This window comes from Bactrocera oleae, chromosome 2, assembly GCF_042242935.1.
Source record: "Bactrocera oleae isolate idBacOlea1 chromosome 2, idBacOlea1, whole genome shotgun sequence".
NCBI lineage: Eukaryota > Metazoa > Arthropoda > Insecta > Diptera > Tephritidae > Bactrocera > Bactrocera oleae.
Window position 1 is genome coordinate 72232625 of NC_091536.1, and position 24625 is coordinate 72257249.

The window sequence follows — 24625 nt, forward strand, 5'->3', positions numbered from 1 at the left end:
TGCTTAAATGAGTAATTTTTAAAATAATTTTTACCATTATTTAATGTAGAAAAGTGGAATTTTTCATAAATAATTTTTTTTCCAACATTCTATATAAATTTTAATAAAATATTAAATTTAATATGTGTTCCCCTAAAAAATAATTCTTCACTATGACAACCATTTCCATATCGATAAAACAAATAACGGTGCATAAACGATCTGAAATAGCAATTTTGTGTGCATAATTCAGTGAAATGAAAGTGAGTGAGTGAGTGAGTGAAATACATGGAATAAAAAGTGTCCATTCGCTAGAGAGACTTTTATTGAAATACAAAGTGAGAAAACGGCAAACGTTTAACTTTTAAATGCAAAAACGGGAAAGTGAAACTAAAAACAGTGACATTTCCGATGGAAATAAAAAAATTGCAATTGAAGAAAACGGTAAATTATGAGCTGATGCGCCAAATGGACGCAGTGAAAATGATAAAGAAATTGAAAGAAATGTTGTAAATGTAAGAAAAATGACAGATAATAGCACAAGGGATTGTGATATTAACCCTGACAACGAAGGCGAGCACACTAGCGAGGATAATTTACTTGGGGACGAGGAAAATACTCGTGATATTGGACCAGACTGTGTTGTTCCTTGTGATACTGCATTCAATGTATGTGTCGTTGAAGAGAAATTGAATAGTGTTAGTCTCGACTGGCATTTATTGGACGATGTCGAAGTATATAGAATCGAAAAATATCACCGACGACGCGGCTGGGAGCAAGTCGCTTGGTAGGCACATTTAAAACAAATTCACACCATAAAGTATGACAAATATTTTCAAAGGGTAGGCACTGCACCTACGACCATTGAAAATTTGGCCGAGAATTTCACATATCGGTTGCGCATCAAGGGACAGCGCTTTTCTGAAGCGCGTGGACTATTTGAGGATTGTAAAATGTCACCAGAGTTTTTGGTAACTACCATTAAGTTTTATATATCCGTTCCTAAAACTTCTACTTCTAATATTTAGGCCACCACTTTGGCACCTTTGCCAACCACACTGTGCCTACACCGCGCTATCAAGAAAGGTCAACAGTTTTTAGTTAAACGTATACTACGGCGACGAGCCAGCTTAATGGATTATCCCGGTCCGAATAGTTACTTGCCGCTGGCGAATGCCATTATGAGCGGTCAACATTGTGTTACCGATGTGCTGCTGAGCCATGGCGCTAGTGTACATATCGGCAATCCGCTTAATGGACGCACTCCACTGCAGGTGAGTGTGGGTTTTTAGAAAGAGAAGAGAAATTCGGAGATAGTAACGATAAAAGCGTTAAGCTCACTTAACTTAACCCCTTTCCCAAAGTAAAAAACAAAAAAATATCCACAGAGCCTCCTCACGTTAACAAGAAGCGTTTTCGTTAAATTTATTTCGCTTCGAGCGTTATTTAAACCAACAACTTTCTGAATTTCAGAGCGACGAACTCTTTACCTATTGTACTGAAAAGTGAAAATTATGAGTTCCTAATTTAAATTATATATTTTACATATGTTGAAGATCAGTACAAACAAAACATTGATCACTTTCAAGAGTGCAAAGATTATTTTGCGCTCCCACAAATGAAACGCGTAAGAATGTTATATAGTATTACCGTTTAACAAATTTGAAATTTAACACATTCTAACTTCAAACGCGTCTCCTGGTCTCTCCTATGCATGCAGCTCGCTTTCTACCATGGCCGCTTGGCCGTCGCACGCATTCTGCTAAATCGTAAGGCACAGCTTGAAGCCACTGACATTAATGGCATGACTGCTTGTCATTTTGCCGTCGACGCTAATCAATTGGAACTGCTTAGATTTGCGCTTGAAAACGGTGCCAATGTGAATGCAGCGGATGCTTGCGGCTGGTCATTACTGTCACGTGCAGGTAAGTACAGTTCACGTTCGAGACGATTACTCAAGGCTGTTGCAGCACATTTGCATTTACAATTTGCCATTTACAGTTGTTATGGGCGCTGACGCTTGCGTTCTTAAGCTGTTGCTGACATACGGTGCGGATGCCAAGTCCGTGGATAAACTGGGCAAGACTTGCGTGGATTTGGCGAACATTTACAAGAACACTGTTGCGAGCGATTATTTAGTGAAGGCCTTGCGGCCTAAGTAAAATTAGTAGGTAGTAAGAGTATTATTTACAAGTTCTTATAAAAGTATAAAGTTTTCGTTTTTATTAGATATATAGTATAACCTTCTTGTGATAGCTAACTAATCGAGATAGATATTGAGTATATATATATATGTAAATGAAGGGGATGACTAGACGAACATTTACTTTGGCATCAAAAATGGCATGAAAGGAAACGGTATCAAAATTGGAAAATGCGCGGTGTCCCACATTTAGATAAAGGAATTGCTCAACTAATTTCAAACAAATTAGGCAGTTAACATTATCAAGTCATTCCTGTGTAACAGTCTTCTAAATTCCATATATTCAAGTTAAACACCAAACAATATATTGGGCACAATATACTATTCACAAATAATGCTTTTATGATATGCTATCTCAAGTCTATAATTGATCAGAATCGGATAATAATTGTACCATCGCCAGATACCGAATACTTATGTGAATATGCCGATGGCAGACTTTTAACGGAAAATATTGGTTAATCTGTGAGATATATTATTGAATTTCGGAGAGAGTGTTTTCCTGATATTAATGTACCCATGTATCAAAAATGCGTGAAATCGACTCAATATTTTTTCTGGCTTCCATATACATATAGCATATATATATATATATATATATATATAGATTATTAAAACTTTATGTTTGTTTACTGTATAAATTAGTCAATCTGCGAGGTTTCTTCATGAAATACATAAAAAAATATTTTTTTTTGGTTAAATCGCTCAATATTTAAGATAAGATATCAAAATTAGTATTAGATAGATTATATTTAGTTTAATGCAAAAAATGGGTAAAATTGGTCAACGAATTATCCCAACTACCATATATTACATACTTGTATAATGATTTTCGTTACTTTAGCAGACTTTATGCCGCATAAGTCGGTCAATGTGTGTTATCTTCAATTTCATGGAAACATGTTTCCGAATATACTTGAGTAATATTACACGTTAATGCAGTCAGTCCAGACCTTCTTCTAGCTCAAATACACCTGCTATAATGATCTCCATATTTGGAAAGAACTATCTTGCTGACTTTAAGACAGACTTTATTCAATAATTTCATAAAAATAATGTGGTTTAGCGCTGAATATAAATAAAGGTCTAGGATTCAATATTCCGAATATGAAGTTAAATAGAGTAATGATGCTTAGTGAGTCTAGAACCGCTAATTTATTAAGATACCAAACATAATTGTAATCCCTTCAGCCTCGTGTCGAATAATTAATGTTGAATTCTCTCGCAACATTTCTTAATATAAAGTTTGGCCTGCCCCTGAAGTTATTTCCAACGGGCAACGTAAACTGCATGAATAATATATTTAATGATTTGTTTACCACATGGTGAAAGTCGTAAAAGTACAATATCAACCTTGACAAAAAAAATTAAATTAAATATTAGTTTCGAACATGCCAATCCTAAGCCATACGATTTACGAGTATTTGACTTGTCTCTACAAAATGTGATTCTGTCAAAAAAAGTTCTTTCCAAATATGGTTTTACCGGCTAACATTCTAAATAGTGAAACAGTTGCCTGTTTACGATGAACCAGCATTTAATTTGTTAATAAAATAATAGCAGATAATATCTGGTGCTAGGAAGGTCTTCTTTGGTAATGCCCCACTCATTGCTGAGTATTACTTGATTCTAAAACGTAAGTATAATTTTGCCACATATAATATTAGTTTTCCAAAGTTCACTGATCATAATTCTTAAATATACTATATATATAATATTAAAAAAGCATTTCTTTGCATCTTCACCTCCTCATTTGTGTGAAACTTTTCTCTAGTTAGCGTAAGACAAGGAACAAGTTTTTTTTGGTTTGGATATGTATTTTTTGTATAGCCAAATATAAATATCTTCTCTTCGCTTTACTAAGTCTGTTTTCAAAGCTGAAAGCATCTGTCTAATGTACTACATAGGAAGCTACACAAAATAGCTTAAATTATTTCTTTCCGTGCAATACTCGTTAATGAAATATAGATTCAGATGTCATATACTTATATGTTTTCAAAGAGAACTAATTTACTCTTTTCTTGAAATAGTTGATTACAGTTTTATAATCTATTTCACATTTATATGATTTCGTAAGTGTATTCAAAGTCTTATCGATGAGTTTAGCAACATTTTGAGCTACTTTTTTGTTGTTTCCAATATTTGAAAGAATATTGCTATAGAAGTACAAAGCAAAACAGATTCAACAGATCGAAAAACAATGACAATACCTACATACATATATACATACGAAACTAAATGCTTATCACCCAAAGCAGCGGAGATACGTAATTGTATAGAAGTGAAGCTCACTGCTCGTTCGATTAGCTTAAGTTCGCAGATTAGCGCCACAGCGTGTCAGTGGCAAGTGACTAGTGGTGGCAACATTTGCATTGTATCAGCGCTCGTAAATTGTGTGTCACGCTTAAATTAATAAAGTGAAAATCGCGCACAAAATTTCAGAAATACTTCTAATATAGAGTAGAGCACAAGTCGAAAGTACACAAGTCACGCGCTTTATGTAAATAACCGAATAATTGCCAAAGTTTTTGACACAAATCAAAATTGAGTGGCCGCGAAGTGTTCACCAAAGAAGTGTGGTTAGCGCGCTACAGAGCCCAACTAAGTTTCGTAAAGTTGAATAAACTATTAACGGTTTATGTGAGTGATAGTGACGTGAGTGCATTAGATTTGTGATTCATAACAATGTTTTCGCTTGGCCAGAACATTCATCAATGTCGCCACGGTCACAGACGAAGCGCGCATTTGACACACAGCATCCTGTTAGGCGCTCTGGTGGCGCTCATGCTATGCCTGACTGTGGGTGGGGACGATTTGAGAGCATATAAATATGTTTCCAGAGCGCGTGAAAGGCAGCTGGAGAATCTGGCCATACGCATAAATGAATCCGTCAACCCAAATAGATATCCGTGTGAGAGCTTCTACGATTATGTCTGCAGTTATAGTAAACCGTTATTCACGATACTGGGTGAGTACATGCATATATACAAAGATATAAATTTACATATGTACATGCAACTTGCAGGTCATTTGCCCAAACTCGACGATCTCATGAAGCTATTTACCGAGCTGCAGCAAGATCCCGAAAAATTTACAGCCAAAGACAAGATGTTGGCTTTTTTCGTTTCCTGTACCTCGAAGAAATGGCTGGAGGATTGCTATCGTGAAACATTCGAATATTTTAAGCCACTCTTTGGTTACATCATCAACAAAAATCATGTCGGCAGCAATTCGGCCGAACATCAGACCTTCTTGCAACTACTGGATACTTTTCTGTACAAGGCCGCGCAAACGCACAACTTCATGCATCATCCAATACGTCATCGCTTGCTGACGTTGAAAGAGAAATTCCGCTTGCCGCAGATCTATTTGCGGCCGCACGAATTAAGCGAGGAGTACGAAACGTTAATGATGTATCCCGAGAGTTATAAGCATAATGTGCGTAATTTAGAGTTGCATCGCAGACGTAATTCCACCTATGAGTTGGGCGTCGAGCGTACCATATTGGATTGGTCATTGTATTTGTATCAGAGTCGCAATATGCCCATGTCCTATTATTATCCCACATTAAATGTACATCTGTGGATGACATTGTACAATACGACGGAGCGTGATCGTGAGCCGAAGCGTGTACATGAGCTCGCTGAGTGCTTGAAGTTGCCACCGTATGTACACGTGCTGGATGAGGCGCGCGTTTTGGCTCTGGTCTATTTGAAGGCTTTTCAAAATGCTTGGGTTGATTACAGTACTTGGATTAAGCCCGATCGTGCAAGTATAAACAATGACATCTATGATCATGAGAATAGAATACTGTCGCGCTATAAGTTGGATAACAAGAAGGTTTTCTTCATTTTATATGGACAGAATTTTTGTGAGTTCGGTAAAGAGTTGGCGGAGAATATCTTCTATTTGGGCATGAAACAGAATCGCGATTTCTCCGAAAGCTTCGATTGTGTATTAGCACCAGAGCCGCGTATGCCATGTAACGTATAGACGTGAGCTGTGTAACATTTACTAGAAATTAAATTATATAAAAAAAAAGATATTGTCAAGTTTACTTACAAACTCTGAATTATAAATATACAAATTGGATTTTATTCTTTCTAATGTCCTACTAAAGCGATATTTCAACCTACTGAGATTTGATATCAATCTCAGCTACTATTTCTTTGCAGAGAGCCTTCTTTATAGGAAACATTTTTCTGAGAGCAGGACACATTATTCTTTTTCATTTCTCTCTCTCTATCTCTCTCTCTTCGTATGCTGTGGAACTCGAGATCTTTGCAATTTATTTTTGAGAATTCCCGCTAACATTTAGTCGTTTATTAGAAAATGCCCCTGCACTGTCGTGAGTGAAAGGGATGTGCATGGTTTTTTCTAAAATTAAATCTTTGACTAAATAATTGGTATGATATGGATTTCAATCTATTCGGGCTTAGCTAGCATAGTGATTTGTAACATTTCCCTTGTCATGATCATTCTACAGGACTCTTGTTTGCATTAATTTTTCGTTTTTGACTAAGAGTTAAAAAAATAATAGCAGGAAATATAGCTGTAAAAAAACTTTATAAAGTCAATTAGTCGTTCTTTGATTTAAAATAAGTAAATCTCTTAACTTAGGTGATAAAAAAGTAATTCCCTGGATTCAAAGCACTTTTGTTTAGTAGTGCACTTAGTATTAGAGTTTTCATTCCTCTCCCATGTCCAATATACAATATGTATGTCCATTTACTAGCTTGTATCTCTGACACTAACCCTAAAAATCTAATTATTTCCTTGAATTATGTTGCTTTTCGGTTTTCTAGTTAGAATATTTATTAAATTTCAGTGAATAAAATACTTGCTGCATACAATTTTGGATCAAAAATTCCATACTTACAGTAAATATAGCACAGATGAGCACACATAACCTCATTTGACAGAAATTTACCTGCACCAATATACATACACAGCTGCATATATGCATATACAATTATCTGTGAGAGTTACATTATTTAAATTGTGTGTATTAGTTTTGTGGTATGCTGTCATTTTGCGGCTTTACAAGAGCCACCTACTGAGGTGCTCAACCGGACCGAATACAACGGACATACGAAGTGCTCTTTCAGACACAATTTGACAAACAGAAATCCACCTAACTGTACATGCACTTCAATACCGCTTTGCCTCTATGTTTGCTGCAAGTGTGAATGGCGTCTGTTTACCTTATGCAAGTCCCACTTTTGTGCAAATTCTATTTATTTAAGATCCAAGCCAGCACGCAGAGACCACTCGGAAGCCGCACCTAGATTACGGCACCATTTTTCGGCAAATCTCCATGAGCAGAAGCGACGGAACGAACTGAACTACTACAATTTAGAACTTAATTTTCCAATTTCCATATGAGGGTGCCAACGCCAGAGTTGGGAGTGAGTTGGGGAGAGGACGGTGGGTGTGAGAGCGTGTGGCAGAGGTGTAGTTCAAATCGCAAAAGGTTATGTAACATTTGTCTATGCAAACTATTTGCTATCAGTGTTGCCGTCGGTGCACACATATGTAAGACCACACACTGAAAAGTGCAAAGCTGCCGAGGAGAGGTGGAATTAGCACAAGAATCTGCTGACTAGTAGCGCGTTGGTGTTGAAAAGCCAAAAAAAACACTTTCAAAATGTTAATAACAAGTATGCAGTCTGAAATGTGAGTGAAATGAAGTGGGGCGTGAAGTGAAGTAAAGAAAGAAAGCTGCAGCACATTATGCCAAATATATCAAACGAACTAACGGAAAATGAAAAGGCATTCCGTTAGCTACTTATAAAGTGTGTGCATGTGTGGGTGTGAGCGTACGCGTTTGGCTGGACTGCAGGCAAGTTGCATACTTTATGGCGTTTAGCCAGCATGCTGCTGCATAGCCAAAGCCGTTAGCCTTACAGAAACACACAAAAGCGCACACACACATACAAACATGGTACAATATTATGCATTTTATTTTTATGTTCTCAAGTTAAGTTTTATTTTCGTTTTCGTTTTAAAATTTTTTTCCGAGATTTTTATTTTTGGCAGTTTAGTTTTTGTGTGGAACTTGAAATATGAGCACAAGGGAAATTGCATTGCCAGTATGCAGCTTTGGCTCCGCCACGCTTCAACTCTCAACTCTTTAGTTTGCCAGCCAAGCATGCAATTTGGAGGGATACCCATATCAGAGGCTTCCAACCAACAGTGGGTCCGCTAGTGTGTGCGTATGAGTTCCCTTTATAGAACAGCATAAAGACTCTTGCATATAACTCAACGGTATATGTAAATTGTTGTATATGCAAATATATATATATTATATGGTTGTTGTTGGATAAACAAAATATGCCCTGCTTGGTAACGGTTTGCTTGCTTTCTTTACTGGTAAATATGCTTATCATACTCATATCTCAGCATTGCACTGACGCCTTTTTTGCCAAAGTTAGTCATATAACAACGCACTGTTATGCAGCGAAGTGGAAGTAGACGTTCCGGCATTGGTGCACAAAATGAGCTGGTTGATAAAATATTTCTGGGAAATTTTATTTGGCTTTCAGTAAATCATATAAAAATGTCGACTACGTTTATCCATATTTCCTTTCAAAGCTTTGGATTTTCGTTTTGAAGGAGTGGTAGTTGAAGCACTGATTCGAGTGGTACGATAAAACATATCTATTGAACGATTTAAAAATAAGCAGTGAGATTTTTATTCCATGCAGAAAGCATAACTAGTGGGAAATTTTGAAAAAAAATATTTGTTTTATATTCCGAGAGTGTAACCCTTAAAAACTAACATACCTACAAGTATATTTAAAATTAATATTTAAAATATTTTTTGAGTTACAGCATTCTAAAGTGTAACCGCTCAGTTCTATTGTATTAGCCTAACCAGTTTATCTTTAAAAACGTTTTTCATGAAACAGCACTTTTCGAATTTGCTGCCGTGATTACTCGCAGACAAATGACCCGTTTTGTGAATTGATCAAAAAACCAGATTCGTAAATTTTTTTCGACCGTAGGTCATAGTGTGGTCAATATCTTCTAGTAGTGATTTTTTTTGGCTTTCATCTATGGAACAGGCCGGATCCACTGCAGCAGTGAAGTCGTCGAATACCGCTTACTTTTGCAAATGTCCGTAATATATTATGTGTTAAAGGCTGCTAAAATGGTAAACAGATTTAGCGTATGCTATAAATCGCTACAAAGCTCAACACCTTTTTGAGAGCATCAGTGATATTTAAACCACTTTTCGTAATTGTTCACAAACAAAAGGCGTTAAGAATCAAGAAAAGTATGAAAAGTGAGGAAATTTTAGATTTGATAAACGCGGAGACTTCGAGATATAGTCGAAACAGCTGTGTTTAATATCGATTTAGAGATATTAAAAGAAATTTTTGGTAATCAGATTAAGAGAACTTTTTATACTTAACTCCTCTCGCATTTTTCGTATTTCACGACGGTAAAATAGTGTTAAAATAAGTATTTGGTTGTTTTAAACATGTATTTAAGAATTATTATTAATTTATTAAACTAGAAATTTATGAAATTTAAACGCAGTCTTAACATAGTTAGATATCATAAGCTGAGTAACTGAAATAAGCAATTAAAGTGTAAAGGAATTATGTTGCTTTAATTTTGAAAAAGTTTGAAATATCTAAAAAATATCATCACACCGGAAAGGCGAAATTAGTGCAGAAGATAATAAAAAGTTTGAAATTAATTCGAACAATATATTAGTGTAGTTCCATAAATTGGTATTCTAAGCCTGATTTGGGTGGATAAAATACACATAAATTCAAATACGCAATTATACCACTGAAGTCTATGCTTTATGCATCTATAAGTATTTGGCAGCTTATTTAACCGTCTGTGATTCTTTAATCCTTTCCTGACCTATTTTGACACAGTCAGGCAATAGAATCTGCTCTTCGTTGTTAATATGTTAATGTTATTATATACCATATTGTATTTAATTGAAAGATATTAATTAATGAAAGACCATACATTGTAGTAATACAATAGCCTTACCTTACCTGAACTGAAGGTCTTACTTCATATAATCTTATAATATTTACCCAAATTTATTGCAACATCTTTTTTATTTTAGCTTTCCAATGGAAAAGTCAAACAACGAGGTTAATTTCATATGTTAATATTTGAAAAATATACTTGGCTCTGCTTCAAGTTTGTATAGTTCATAACTTTGCTAAAGGGAAATCGTAGCAACAGTGTATTATTTTTTACATACATTGAGCAAGAAATAGTTTGGATTAACATTTTTAATTAGTATTGGACGTTGTGGTCTGTATTTTCTTTAAATCATATTTCTTCAATATTTTAGGCTTCACGTCAGAGATAGAATTGTTTAATATTTTAAGTCAACAAATTTCTATTTAAAAATTTTCAATTACTATGTGAAGATACATATTTATACCATGAACAGGGTATATTAAGCTTGCCACAATGTTTGTAACACTCAAAAGGAAACGTCGGATACGCTATAAACCGCAAATATGGATGATCAGCATGACCAGTTGAGTAAATTTAGTCATGTCTATCTGTATATATACGAACTAGTCTCTCAGTTTTTGAGATTTTGAACTTTAAATTGATTTGAAATCTTAAACACGTCCTTTTCTCCCCATGAAGCTGCTCATATGTCGGAACCGCCGATATTAGACCACTATAACATATAGCTGTAATACATTCTGAATTAGCGGAATCAAGTGCTTATATGGAAAGCTTTTTTATTTGACAAGATATATTCATTCAATTTGGCATAAGTTATTCTCTAAGACAGTGGTGATATCTCTGGAGAAATTTTTCAGATCGGATCACTATAACATAGAGGTGTCATACGTACTAATCGATCAAAATCAAGTTCTTGTAAGGAATCGTTTGTATTTGTAAAGCTATAATACTTCGGGGCAACCGATTTTAATGTTTTTTTCAGATTTTTTTTCCAATCACTGAGTTACTTTATTAAAGCAATATATGCATAATCAATAATCTCACAAACCGCAAGGCTGACTTGGTTATAAAAAATGCAATTTACAATCGATATTTGCATTCGTAATCGAATATTACCCTTGTGGGTGAATTAATATGATTTACTGATTAAAAATTAATTTCGAACATTTTAATATGCAATCAGGCCAAAGGAACGCAGAAATGTCTTCATGTCCACAGCAAACAGATGACTGGTTTCTTAATTACGCTTTATTACAGCATTTTACCGTTAATGCTGTTAAAGAATACTTCAATTTTCACGAATGCATTATTTACCTTTGCTACAGTGAAATATTCATAACAATTTTTACGAAATGAAAAATTCATTTTAATCAAGTAATGCAAAGGTAAAGCTGAAGGCATAAGGTAAGCGAAAGCGAAACAAAAAAAAAGATTCGAGCACATGATGATAACGACGATTAAAACGAGTGAAGTGTGCTTGTGAAAACTGTGAAAGAAAGCAACTGATGAAACTCATGACACACAATAAGGTATGCGGTGTGTGAGTGTGGCTATGTGTGTGTGGGTCTGTGGCGCACAACAAGCTTACAAGGATTGACGCATTAAAAAGTCATTTACATTTGTCAATATCAGAACACACACACACAAACGCGCAGAATGTATCACGTAGCGTATAAGCGCGCGAGCGAATTGTAATATGAGAAGAAATGTGAAAAAATCGCAAGAAATAATACAAATGAGTACAATATGTGTATATAATATAAATACATACATACGTATATACATACATCATACACTTATACAGCTGGTTGTCAGCTATAGAGGTGCGCGCAAAATGTCCATCTGTCAGACCTGTAAGCCTTCTCTTGAAGCCTTCGCCTACCAAACTCGCGTCAGGACACACAAAAGTTAACACTCGCTCTCATGCGGAATTTAATTTTAAAAATTTTTGCTTCAATGGAAATTCTCGCAGACACACACTTTATTGGCGCGTGGTTGATAGCGATCGGCAGTGAGTTGTTGTGCGTAAAAATGGAAGTGCTTACACCCGCTTCAATATGTGTGCAGATGTATACTATATGTTGTGATGTTATAAATTACAGTTATTTAGATGGCGGCATTCATGATCTTGTTACAGTTATGTATTCATATTGGATTTGCTTTTCAGCGATTTGTCGCGCAGAGCGCCAACACAGTTCGACAATATGTCAATTGCGCGCTACTTTCACTCACAGAGTGGATGCTGCGTCTTCATGGATACCAAATATACCAAATGTAACGGTACCGCGCACAAAGACCTGCTGATAATAATAACATTGTATTTAAGATTATATAAAATAGCTTCCGTTGCGGCGCAGAAGTGCTTACAAAAGCCAGTGTGTTGGGTAGTGTATTGTCGCAAGCACCGTTATGTTACGGAAAAGGAAGCATTTACGCTGAGATGCGTGCGAGCGCCAGGCAATGGTGGCTGCTATGTTACCTGACTTTCCGATGGATTTTATGGTTTACACGCGCAATTTTCCTGCAAAAAACTTTTTATTTTTTTTATCATAACGATTTAGGAAATTAACGGTTTCCCTGAAAACGAGGAATGCACACACACTTATATTTTTGCACGCATTTTACTGTAAGTTCTTTTGTGCGTATGAGTAGCTTGTTCATGCGTGTTCCTTTTTGACAAACGCCACCTTTTGTGAATACTTTTGTCATTGTATTGCTTTTGCCATTTTCTCCACTTATCTTTGTCATTTCTTTTTCTGCTGATATATTCGAATTTCCTTTGTGGTGCACATTCCTTTTGTAAGCAGATAAGTTTTTCGTTAATTCTGTCATTTGCAGTAATCAAGGAAGGTTTATATATTCGTATTTCATAGAAGAAGTGAGGTTTCAATTCAAGTATATACTTAACCTCACTGCTGTGTTTGGCTACAAGTATACAAAAATTAAATGTTGACTTAAGTATATTCGGAATCGAATTCGATGCTCTAGTCACAAGAATATATTTAATGAGGGAACTTATAATTTCTAAGCCAATTTGTATAGGGTAGTCTCCACTGTAGATTGCAGCCTAATTGTGAGAACAGATACAGATTTTGATTAAGCACTTGATAAAGTGGTGTAAGAAAGGTAAGATAAGATAAGGTATTACTACCCGATTCCATAATCTTATAGATAATTTTCAATTGTCAAACTTCTTTCCTAGATGTTTCGTTTTATTTTACTATTCAAAATAGTTGTTTATATTAGAATTGGGGAGATAATTATTTATTTTAAGATTTCCTAAATAATACCTAATATGGCTCAAAGATGCATATATAAAGAAATTTTTATAGAAGTAAACCGATGTCAGAACCTAGGGTCAGATGGATTCCTCAATTATTTTTTATTAGGCTTCCAGTTACAAACGCATTTGATATTATACGTACACAGATAGTTTTGAGAGTTATTACAATTTTCAAAAAAATTACGAGAATTTCTCAAAATTGACATGTAGTTCCAGTGATTTACCTAAATCTCTGAGTACCTTATTTTTAACTGGAAATATTATATAAAAGACAAATGATGTATAAATTGGTAAATATTCTAACAGAGCAGACTTTCTATATCTAACTCACTCCAACTTATTTATAATTGAGGCTTGACTTTAACACATGATATCTGTGTACTGTAGGGTGCATGGCACCGTAGTTATTTATATAATGTTATTATACCTTGTACAGGGTGTATTAAGTTTGTCAGAAAGGTTGTAACAACCAAAATGAAACATCAGGGACCTTGTAAAGTATACATATAAATGATCAGCGTGATGACCCGAGTCGATTTAGCCATGTTTGTCTGTCTGTCCGTCTGTCTGTATATACCCGAACTAGTCTCTCAGTTTTTGAGATAATAATCTGAAATTTCGCGTACGTCCTTTTTGCTACTGCTTATTTATCGGGAACCAACGATATAAGACCACTTTAACATGTAGCTACCATGCAAGCTCATCGATCAAACTAAATTTCTTATATGGAAAACTTTTATATTTGGCACGATATCCTCACTAAATTTGGTATAGATTATTTTCAAAGACTATACTGCAATCTCCGACATCGGACTAGTATATTATATATATGCCATACATATTGACGGATCCAAGTCTAAAAAAAAAAAAGATTTTATAATAGATATTTTTCTGTTATAATATTATAACATTATAGCTTCGGTACAGCCGATGTTAACGTTTTTATTGTTACTTAAGTTCATTTCCTATAAAATAGTTAACTCATATATTCATCTCTAAACAAATTTTCAGTCTAAAAATCTACGTGTTTTTGCTGGAGTCGAAAAGTTTCTAAAAATAATTTCTACAGTCCTATTTATCTCTCTCTAGTTTCTTAGTTGCGAAGAATTCGCCAATATTTGATGAATCAGCTGTTCAGCTTCAATTAGAAGTTTCTATTACGTATTGCGCTGATGATGACATTTGTGTTTCCAGTAGCTTTTGATTTGTTTCACCGGCCAACAATCATTCAGTGGACTGCCAGTTAGACGCATGTGCGTAATGATGTATTCATGTTCCATCCATTGTCACAAATCACTGCCGAAACTCATTCTTATTTTGTTTGATCTGTGCCAGGTTGGCCTTTAAAAGTCGCATACGTTTATCCACTTGATCGATGTTCCAAAAACATGGCACTCATCGCTTGCAAATCATTTTAATTTGTCAAAATTTGTGAATGATATGATTCATGCGTTTCTTTGAGATGTCAAGTATACTACCCTTACTCAAAACATTTCATTTTACCAATCACTCAACATAATTTCACAAATTATCACAATGTTTTTGGGCGTCAGTGCTGCTTGTGACGTTCCTGAACTGGGTAAATGTTGGTACTGTTACCGGTAAATTTAGTAAACTAGTACCTAATGAATAAATACGCTGAAACTGATTGGCAGTAATACTTATTAAGCCATAACTTTGCATCAGCGCTGTTTTGTCGCTCTCAAATTTTTTTTTTATCAAAATACAAAATTACCTATCTACCGTAACCCAACAAAGAGGTGGCGTCTCTGTGTGACCAATGTCTTGAGAACGATGGGAAAAGTAAACGTGAGAATGTCATGAAGATTAAAAGGTACTGTGCTTGTTAAGATTATAATTCAATGATAATTGTAAAGATTTATTTTCCAAATATTTTTCAGCCCAAATAATATTTTGATAATAAATATAAAAATTTTAACTATCTTCTACCTATTTTCATAAAAATTATAAATAAGAACTTTTTTGGCGAAACCTGTATGATGTTCTATCATAAAAGATCTACTCAAACAATTATAGGTGGCATCTCGTTGAACTCCTCCGCCAATGATAGCCCAAAAGGAAACGTTGGATACCGTATAAAGTATATACTTGTATATATGTAATATGTAAATGATCAACGTGACGAGCTGTGTCGATTTAGCCATGTCTGTGTGTCTGTCCGTCGGTCCATCTGTATATATGCGTACTGATCCCTTCTTTTCCTCAAGGAGCTTCTTATTTGTCAGAACGGATCACTATAGCACATATATTCCATATATTATTATCAAAAACATCAATGCAATTTCTGAAGAAATTCTTAAGATCGGTTCACTATAGCATATAGTGCAACTGAAGTTAAAGTGTCTCCTGTTTTCAACCATCTTAGCTTCGAACAATTGGTAAATATGACAGTGGAACTTTGAATATAAAATTGGTACAAAGGCACAATCTTTAATTTTTTTCAAATATTCGTAAACACACGACATCATCAATCTTCACCCGTCACGCACCGTTTTATCGAAATATTCGGCAAGCCTTTGCATATATACGTACGTACAGACGTACCAGGAACTTACCATATTTGCTAATTTAAGCGCTTTAAAGGCGCCTCCTTATTGTGGTCGCTGCTGTGCAAGCAAGCCTCAGCGCGATGCGGGCGATTTAATCTTAGAGCTTAGGTGGATTTTGGCAGCCAAGCGCATAGGCGGCAAAATAGCGTACGCTTCACGCAGCTCACACACCCCCCTTCACCCAAAGGCGGCATTTATTCACACGGTAACCGTTTGGCTTCAGGAATTTAATTGCGCGCTGCCCTCGGATGTGCACAAATGCTTAGAGGCAAAACGGCGGCAGAGCTGCTCATAAATTTTCACCGCCACAATGCGAGGCATTAACGCCCAGCTGAGGAGGAGCTCGGCCAAACAAACAAAATGCCAAATTGGCATTTTAAAGTTGCTTCTCTGCGCACTTTAATGGTTGTAGTACTTTATACTGATTTTTTTTCTATGATGCTTGGGTGTGGCTAGGAATAAAGCAGAAATTATCTCATTACATCGTCATAAAAATTCAGTTTCCTTAATCGAGTCAATGCTCTGCCATAATTTAGTTTTGCCACATTAATGCCAAAAAATTATCGAATCAACAATCAATTGCATGGAAACATTAAATTTTACGCACGCAGTGCTCGTGCAGCGAATTCTCGCATTTTGGTTTTTAACAAAATTGGTAAAGAATATTAATGATAGATTCCATTCGCGTTGATACGACAAGCGTAGTTACCAGACTACAATTGCTTTACCGTTAGCCTGGTTTGCGCCATTAGTTGCCTGACTTCTGAGCTCCTCCAAGGAGACAACATAAATCTTGCTGTTGTCATTTATCAATGTTCATTGCGTACGCTGATATTTATCCGAATGCTATATATAGTTCCCATACCCTCCCGCCTTGCCTCGTCTGATTGCGACTACATTCCAATCTCATATTGCAAGTCGTCCATTAAGCTGCTTGTACTGCAACGCCTCTGCACGCAACGCCGCGTCGCCCCACGGCTTATTGGTTGGCCAAAGCAATTGGTATTACTGGTTGGTTTGGCGGCTTGGTTGACAGTAGCCGATGGCTGCGGTTGATTACCACATTTCTACTACTTCTCTTATTGACGTTCTCCAGAGAGTGTTCAAAGCTTCGTGATGATGCTGCTATTTGTAGCTTCTTTGATTGGGAAAATATAATACTTCTGCCGGAGCTTGTGGTTATTATAGCTATTTTTAATTCATTAAGATATATTTGGAGGAAAGAATATTGCTTTATATAAAAGTAAAGTCGCTTGAAGTGAAATTTAAAGTAAATTTGCGACGTTCGGGGCAATATATTTACGAAATACTTTTAAATTCTTTGAGCAATTAAAGTAGCTTTGAGTTGCTTTCAAAGATTTCTCAATGCAAATATCTATAATTTAATTATTAACAGATCTTCGGACATTTTTTTTATAAATTCCCAAATGTAGGCAATGCTCCCCACTTAAAAAATTCGAATTCATTGTCTAAAATATTGAAATCATCTGTTCTTTCAGTAACATTTATCAACTAAATATTAATAAGTAAATATTTATTTTCGACCTTGCAATAACGCAAATTTAGTAATTACTGTAGCTTTTGTCTGAAGTAACTGTTCGGTTAGCTATAATATTATTACTCACTTGGGTGCATGTCTACAATAAGAAAACACCTAAGTGTAAGCAATATTTACTTCGCAACAGTTTTGTGCGTGTAAAATTTTAAATGATAATGTGCTTATCAAGGAAGGAAGGTTTTCAGATCCCAAACACAGACATTCTGAAATAATGGAATTATAATGTTATTAATTACGCAATGTTGTGCAGAATAAATATAAATTGTATTGCCCACAACGTACTCTGAAATAAAATTGTAATATTTCGAAATTCCTTAAAAATATACAAGTATTATTTTAAATAATCCACAGAGGAGTAAATGAAATTCTTCATATGTTTTAGTTATTAGTATTTGGAAAAAGTTTTAGGCATATGGCTGTAGCGTTTGCGAGCTATGAAGATTAACCTTTTGGTCGTATTTTACATCCTTTTACCAAAATAACCAGTACATGCTGCATTAAAGGTACTGTTCACTCTAATAAATGACCTTGTCATGCAAACCTCACTGGAAAGTAACTTTTTCTGAAGGCAACGGAACCTGGGGTGGTTCTAGCGGGTTGTTCGCTCTCCAGATACACAGTACCTCGATGCTGATTGATGGGAAGTTTTGTAAATAAATTTCCACATTTTTTGAACGTAATTCTAGTGAAAATGTCGGCACGGTGCTTAGCCGTTTATTTATTTATTATTTCATCTCTTTTTCGTATTTTAGAAACATTCGTTTTTTAATTTCTCTGTTGAAGAGACTACAGTGGTTCTGCAACTGAACAAGGAGTTGATAATTTTTTTTGTTTACAATCAGTTTGCAAATTAACTCAGCTCTTTTTTCATAATGACTTTAATTTGATATTTAATAATTTTCCAAAAACTTAAACAAAATTAAAAATAAAATAAATTTAATTGTTTGTCTTGAAAGAATTTGCTCGTTAGCTTCATTGCATGTGTAATGTTGTTGCTGTTCTAAATCCAGTTTGAATTTAATATAACATATTTACACACAGGGATACAGACATGGTTTATACACAGTTATTCTCTGTCGTATTTTAAAAACATTATTCCATTTCAAAAGATTTATGAGCTGCAGGTAACCAAAAACTCACTACTCGCCACCGAAATTCCCATCGGAAGCATAAATCACTGAAAATATGTCTAATTAAGTTCGTGAAAAAGGGGATTAATGAATTTACACACACAACGAACATATATTTACCTATACACAGACAGAATAGAATTCTATACAGCATGTTGATTATGAAAGCGAGTGGATTAAAATTTTTTTAGTTTACACAGATGTTAATACGAATAATCTGATTTATTTTACACAAAAGCACTAAGCACATTCACAGGTTTATAATAGTGAGTCAGTATATAGTTGTTGTAGACGGTGTGTTTTATTAAGAATTTTTTATGAATTTATTAAACTAGAAATTTATGAAATTTAAGCTGTAAGCTTATAGGTATATCATAAGTGGGGTCAACTGCGTTAAGCCATTAAAGTGTAAAGGAATTTTGTTGTTTGAGTTTTGTAAAAGTTTGCATTGTGTTAAAACACACAGAAAGTTAAATCTGAGTGCAGAGGATGATAATCTAGAGGTGGGAATTCACTCAAACAATATACATATGTGCTAGTGGAATTTTATAAATTTGTATTTGAAGCGTGATTTGGGTAGGTGAAATTCAAACAAATTTAAATCAGCAGTTAGAGAGAAATCCTATTGAAAGGAGTACATTTCTCTTTCTCTTGAAATTTTCGCTATAATATACTAAGATTTCTAGTGAATACTCACCTCATAGTTATGTGTAGAAACTTTACACTTGAACAGTTACATTCTCTAATAGAGTTGTGTAATTTAGTATGACCTTGTATAAACTTGAAAAAGTATTGACAAAAATTGTTTTTTTCAAAGAATGGATTGGTGCACTTAAAAAATTTATTTAAAGTATTTTAAAAATTGAACAGAAGGGATGGCATTTGTGGACATCTATATAAAGATTCCATTTCGAGGTTCCCTAATTTTTTAAAATAAAAACATGGACAATTCAAAATAATTGGGGAATGTTTATAATCATTCGAAAAATATTCTTTGGTATTTATTTTATAAAGATTATCTTTTTAAATGTTGGCCGCGGCTACGAGTCAGCTGGTCCATCCGTTGAGTCCAATTTTCGATGACTCGTTAGAACATATCGACTGGTAACTGACGAATGACAAGCGTGATGTTCTGCTCCAAGGCCTGAATCAAATCGGGATTGTCCGCATTTACTTTAGACTTTATATATCGCCACAGGAGAAAGTCTAACGGTGCGATATCACACGATCTTGGTGGCAAATCGACCGGCCCAAAACGTTAAATTATTTGCTCACCGAAGTGTTCTCTCAATAAAGCCATTAACTAATGTGATGTGTGGCAAGTGGCGCCGTCTTGTTGAAACCAGAAGTCGCCGAGATCAGGAGCTTTAATTTCAGGCATCAAATAGTCGGTTATCATGGCGCGATCATTTTTGGAGAAATATGGACCGATGATTTCAGCGGCCCGCAAACCACAGTTATTGTTCTGGATGAAATGGCAGCTCTTGCATCTCTTTTATTTGCTCTTTGTCTCAAATGCGACAATTTTGCTTTTTTATATTGTACCAGAAATGGGCATCATTGCTGAACAAAATTTGGTTTGAAAACGGATCTTCGGATCTTCTTTGAACTTTACAAAAGCCCCCAGTTCTTGCACAAGCTGTATTTTGTACGCTTTCAATTTAAGAGCTCGATGTAAAAAGCGCCAAGTCGTTCCATACGTCATTTCGAGTTGCAGCGAACGGCAACGGCCGATATATTTCTTCACTGCATGCTGGACGTGGTCTATTCGGTCGATTATTATCCAATAATGAATGCTGGGTCTCAAGATGGGTGATGGTGTTGCAAATAGTACGCTCAGTAGCCCGATTATGTTGACCATAAGTTGAGCGAAGCGCGCTGAACAAATTCTTTACAGCGTGAATTTTGGTAATCAAGTTGAAAAACTTGTAAACGTTCTTTCGACGTAGGTCTTTCCATGATAAAATACCAAATAAAATTAAACAAAAATTGCATGACAGCTTGACACTACTCATGCGTAATCTGTTAAAAAAATTTGATTGAAAAAAGTACCTCTACTTGAATCATGCGTTACTACCAAATTTAATTTTCGTTATTCTAGCAGACCTTGTGCCGAATATATCGGTCAATATGTGAGTTATATTCATAAACTTGCGTGAAAACATATACTCGAGTATACTTTAATAATGTCAAAAGTTATAACAATCAGTTCAGACCTTTTTCTAACCCCAGTGTACTCAATATTCTGATTTCTAACATTCCAGCTGTCTTTAAATATTTATATATTTATTAAGTAACACTTGAAAATATGACACGGCTTTAATCTTCGTAAATTGCGTGAGTATAAAATGTTCGCTAAAACTCGAACTTAGTCCTGCCTTATCTGCGCTTATAATTGTTCTTTGCTGCGATCCTTATTCTCTTTATAATAATGAATACTTTATTACTGAAATTGAAGAACTTTATTTTCTTTTCAAAATTTGCAATAAAGGAAATTGTTATCAAATTATATTATAACATTGCACGAACTTATAATGTTTAGTGACCCAGGATTGATAAAGGACTATTCATTGTATTACCATATAGAAAAATTCAATATTTAATTAATGAATTCTCAAATCTACAAACTATTTAAAAATTATAAAGTCAAACCCCTGAATTCAACGAGACACGTTTATTCCGCATTAATTTCCATATTCCAACAAAGTATAGCAAGCCTATTAAATAATTTTATTTGCATAACACAAAAAGCTTCAAACTTCTCGCAAATTATACCCTGATAGTTTACCCATTTGGCAAGTGAGCGGGAGAAGGGATTACAAAAGTTGTTATTTTAAACCATTTCAACTGTTTTCAACGCAAATCACAGCGGAACGGAGCTGTAGAACAAGCCCCTCAACTCCATTGACACCTTTTTGCCATTGCATTTGGCCAATTGTTCGAGGGTGCAAAGCGCAAAGTATATGTATACTTGTGTGTAAGTGTATATGTGTGCGGTTATATGTGCGGTATGTGTGGTTGTAGCGTTTTGCGATTAAATTTGCAATTTCAAAAACATTTCACGAATTCAGCTCGTTAATTTGCATTGAGGCAAATTTAGGAAGTCGAAATTCGGCAAAACAACGCCGCTCACGTACACTCGCTTGTTTTGATGCTGCATGCTATGCAAATGGCGAATGGTGAATATTTTACAACATACACACACACACGTAGTCATACATATATCGCATGTTGTCTTGTCAGTTATATAACAATACAAACGGAAGCCTGGCTGCCGGCTGCCAATTTGTAACAGTGGCATTGCGAGGGCGTGCAGCACACCCGAAGTGCAATAACGCGCAAAACAACAATAAAAAAAAACAAGTAAGGAAGAATTAAGTTCAGGTGTAACCGAACATTTTATACTCTCGCAACTTGCAGCGATCAAAGCTGCGGAATTACCTTTAGCTGCTTCCAAAACTTGATATAAAAAACTGTTGCAAAAGTATTCAACATTAATTGTTCGACGAAGTCGAGAAAGGATTACAATCAAATTTGCTATCTTACTAACTTATGTATTTATATTATAAGTCAGACACTAACTTAGTTTTAAGTATTAAATTTTGCATGTCCGAAATATTAATATTGCGATCAACATAATAAACTTAAATGATATATGTGTGATTTAAACTCAATCAAAGCTACATTTCATATTTGGGCTATACTATTAGGAAAATATCAACCAATAAATTGGAAATACCAATATGTATTATATGGAAGCTGGGCTAATTCGTGGAATGATGGTTTACTCAATATTATATTTCCACTTAATCTGGTAAGACATCTTAAATATTGACCTATATATGGTATACGGTATAAAACTAACCGAAAGAGTAAAATTCTTATATTATTCTTCTCAAACTTTTGATATAAGGTATATGAGAGCAAGAAAATATTTTTACTCAAATTTGTTCAGTTTTGGCATTACGACATATTATTATCAGAAATGGAGTCTCTCTGAATTTTATTAAGAAACCTCACAGACTTAATCAATATATAAGGTATGCAGTCAAGCGGTTTTTTGAAAATCCCTATAATTGGTATTTGGGGACCAGGAGACCATTACCCTGATTTCGTCCATTTTAAGCATGAGGATATACTGTATTTTTAGAAAGATATTCTCTATAAATTTCATCTAGGTTGCTCACATATTGACCGATCGATGCGGTATTAAGTCAACCGGAAGTTCGAAAATAATTATATTAGGTATTAGGAAGTATTGAACCGATTTTATCCATTTTTGGCACAAGGGCTGTCATTTAAAATAATCTAATGGAATATAAAAGTCTGTTATATGGGAAGTAGACGTGGTTGTCCTCCCGTTTTTATCAAAAATTTGCTGTATAACTTTTACACCTACCTACACCCTTCACTACCACCTTGGTTGTGAAATTGAATACTTCTAGCGCATTTATTGAGTGATTTATCGCACTTGTAGTAGTTTCCAACATCACCGTTATATGGTGAGTGGGCGTGGTTATTATCTGATTTTATCCATCTTCCCACTGTATGAAGAAGTGCTAGGAGGGCAGCAAGTTTGCTTAATTTAGTTTCAGAGGTTTGGAAGATATTAAACTACAAGTATATAGCAGGCGGAGTCACGCCCACTTAAAAAAAAAAAATTGTTGTCCAAACTTGTCCTTCGCTACTGCCAAGCTCTGTATCAAATTATTGTTTAGAATCTCAATTAAGTGCTCGGTTATAACACTTAATAAATTTTCGTTTAATGGCGTTTTGTGGGCGTGGCAGTGGTCCGATTACGCAAATCTCCAATACCAACCTCTCTTGGGTGTCAAGTAATAAACATATGTAGCAATTTTCATAAAGTTAGCTCAATTTTTACTCAAGTTATCGCTTACAGACGGACAGACTTTCAGTTGGATAATAACTCGTTTTGTCATCCTAATAATTTATATATGCATATATCGAACTCCATATCTTTTCGATTAGTTTTAGGTGATATAAACAACCTTTAGTTGAACAAAACTATTATACTCCGTAGCAACATGTTGCAAGAGTATAGCAACAACTATGGGTACCAAAATAACCGCAATTGGTCGCTGCAAAATTGAAAGCTAACAAAAATGAGTTTTTCGTGAATTATTAAACGCATTAAACAACGTTGTAATGATGAACACCACTGAGAGCGAGCGGAAAGCTTTTTTTATAAATACCGCTACTTTAACTAAATGCTAATGTTGAATTTGATAATTTTTTATTTTTTACTATTTTTTGCATTTAAAATGTTGGCTAAACTAAAAGCCAGAGACAATGAATGTTCTAGATATGTGTATGTATAAGTGTGCGTATGTGTCAGTGTGTTTGTGTACTCATATACTGGATTATAGTTCGCTAAAATCGCTTCATTAATGCTGGCAGTCAGATTTAGCTACGCTCTTTACTCTGTGGCGCACTAATGAGCTAAATAACATCTCTGTAATTGCGGGGAATTCGCAGAAGCGGTTCTTTTGAAACATCTAGAAAATGCTTTCATCTGCGCTTTCGTTCTGTGAAATTAGTGCGCGCGTACAGCTGGTGGATCTTTTGTATGCAATCTCTTTTTTATTATTGTTTTTGTGCACTTTTGCGTGGTTTTACTAATTTTTTGGCTGCCAATACTAATGTAAGTGTTTGGAAACGCTTAAAATACATCTTCAAAAAGGACCGTTATACTGATTAGCCCTTGAGCATATAATAATCTTAACAATTATTCGAAATCGCTGGTAGCATTCATAATTGCTGATAAAGTTTAAAGTTAAAGTGATCAATATATCATGTAAGTTTAAGCATAGTAATTGCAGCTGTTTAAAAGCTTTCGCGAAAACTTCGCCTGAAGTAGGTTTGAATAATTGTTGAAATGCCATGATTTTGTGATGCTAAAATAATGCTTGGTTTGTAACTTAA

At 34.9% G+C, this 24625-nt stretch overlaps 2 protein-coding genes across 2 annotated transcripts; both read left to right on the forward strand.

The window, feature by feature from the left end:
• The first annotated feature begins 274 nt into the window (after positions 1–274).
• Positions 275–2292, forward strand: flip (flippy). Its single transcript, XM_014236426.3, is given in 5 exon segments — positions 275–766; positions 821–950; positions 1008–1253; positions 1700–1904; positions 1981–2292. Coding segments are annotated over 5 exon segments (1161 nt in total). The 5' UTR covers positions 275–347; the 3' UTR covers positions 2142–2292.
• Positions 2293–4500: 2208 nt separating this feature from the next.
• Positions 4501–6274, forward strand: LOC106618623 (uncharacterized). The gene is made up of 2 exons (XM_014236427.3): positions 4501–5150; positions 5208–6274. The coding sequence occupies exons 1-2, from the start codon at positions 4868–4870 to the stop codon at positions 6173–6175; spliced, it is 1251 nt and encodes a 416-aa protein (XP_014091902.2). The 5' UTR covers positions 4501–4867; the 3' UTR covers positions 6176–6274.
• Positions 6275–24625: the final 18351 nt, after the last annotated feature.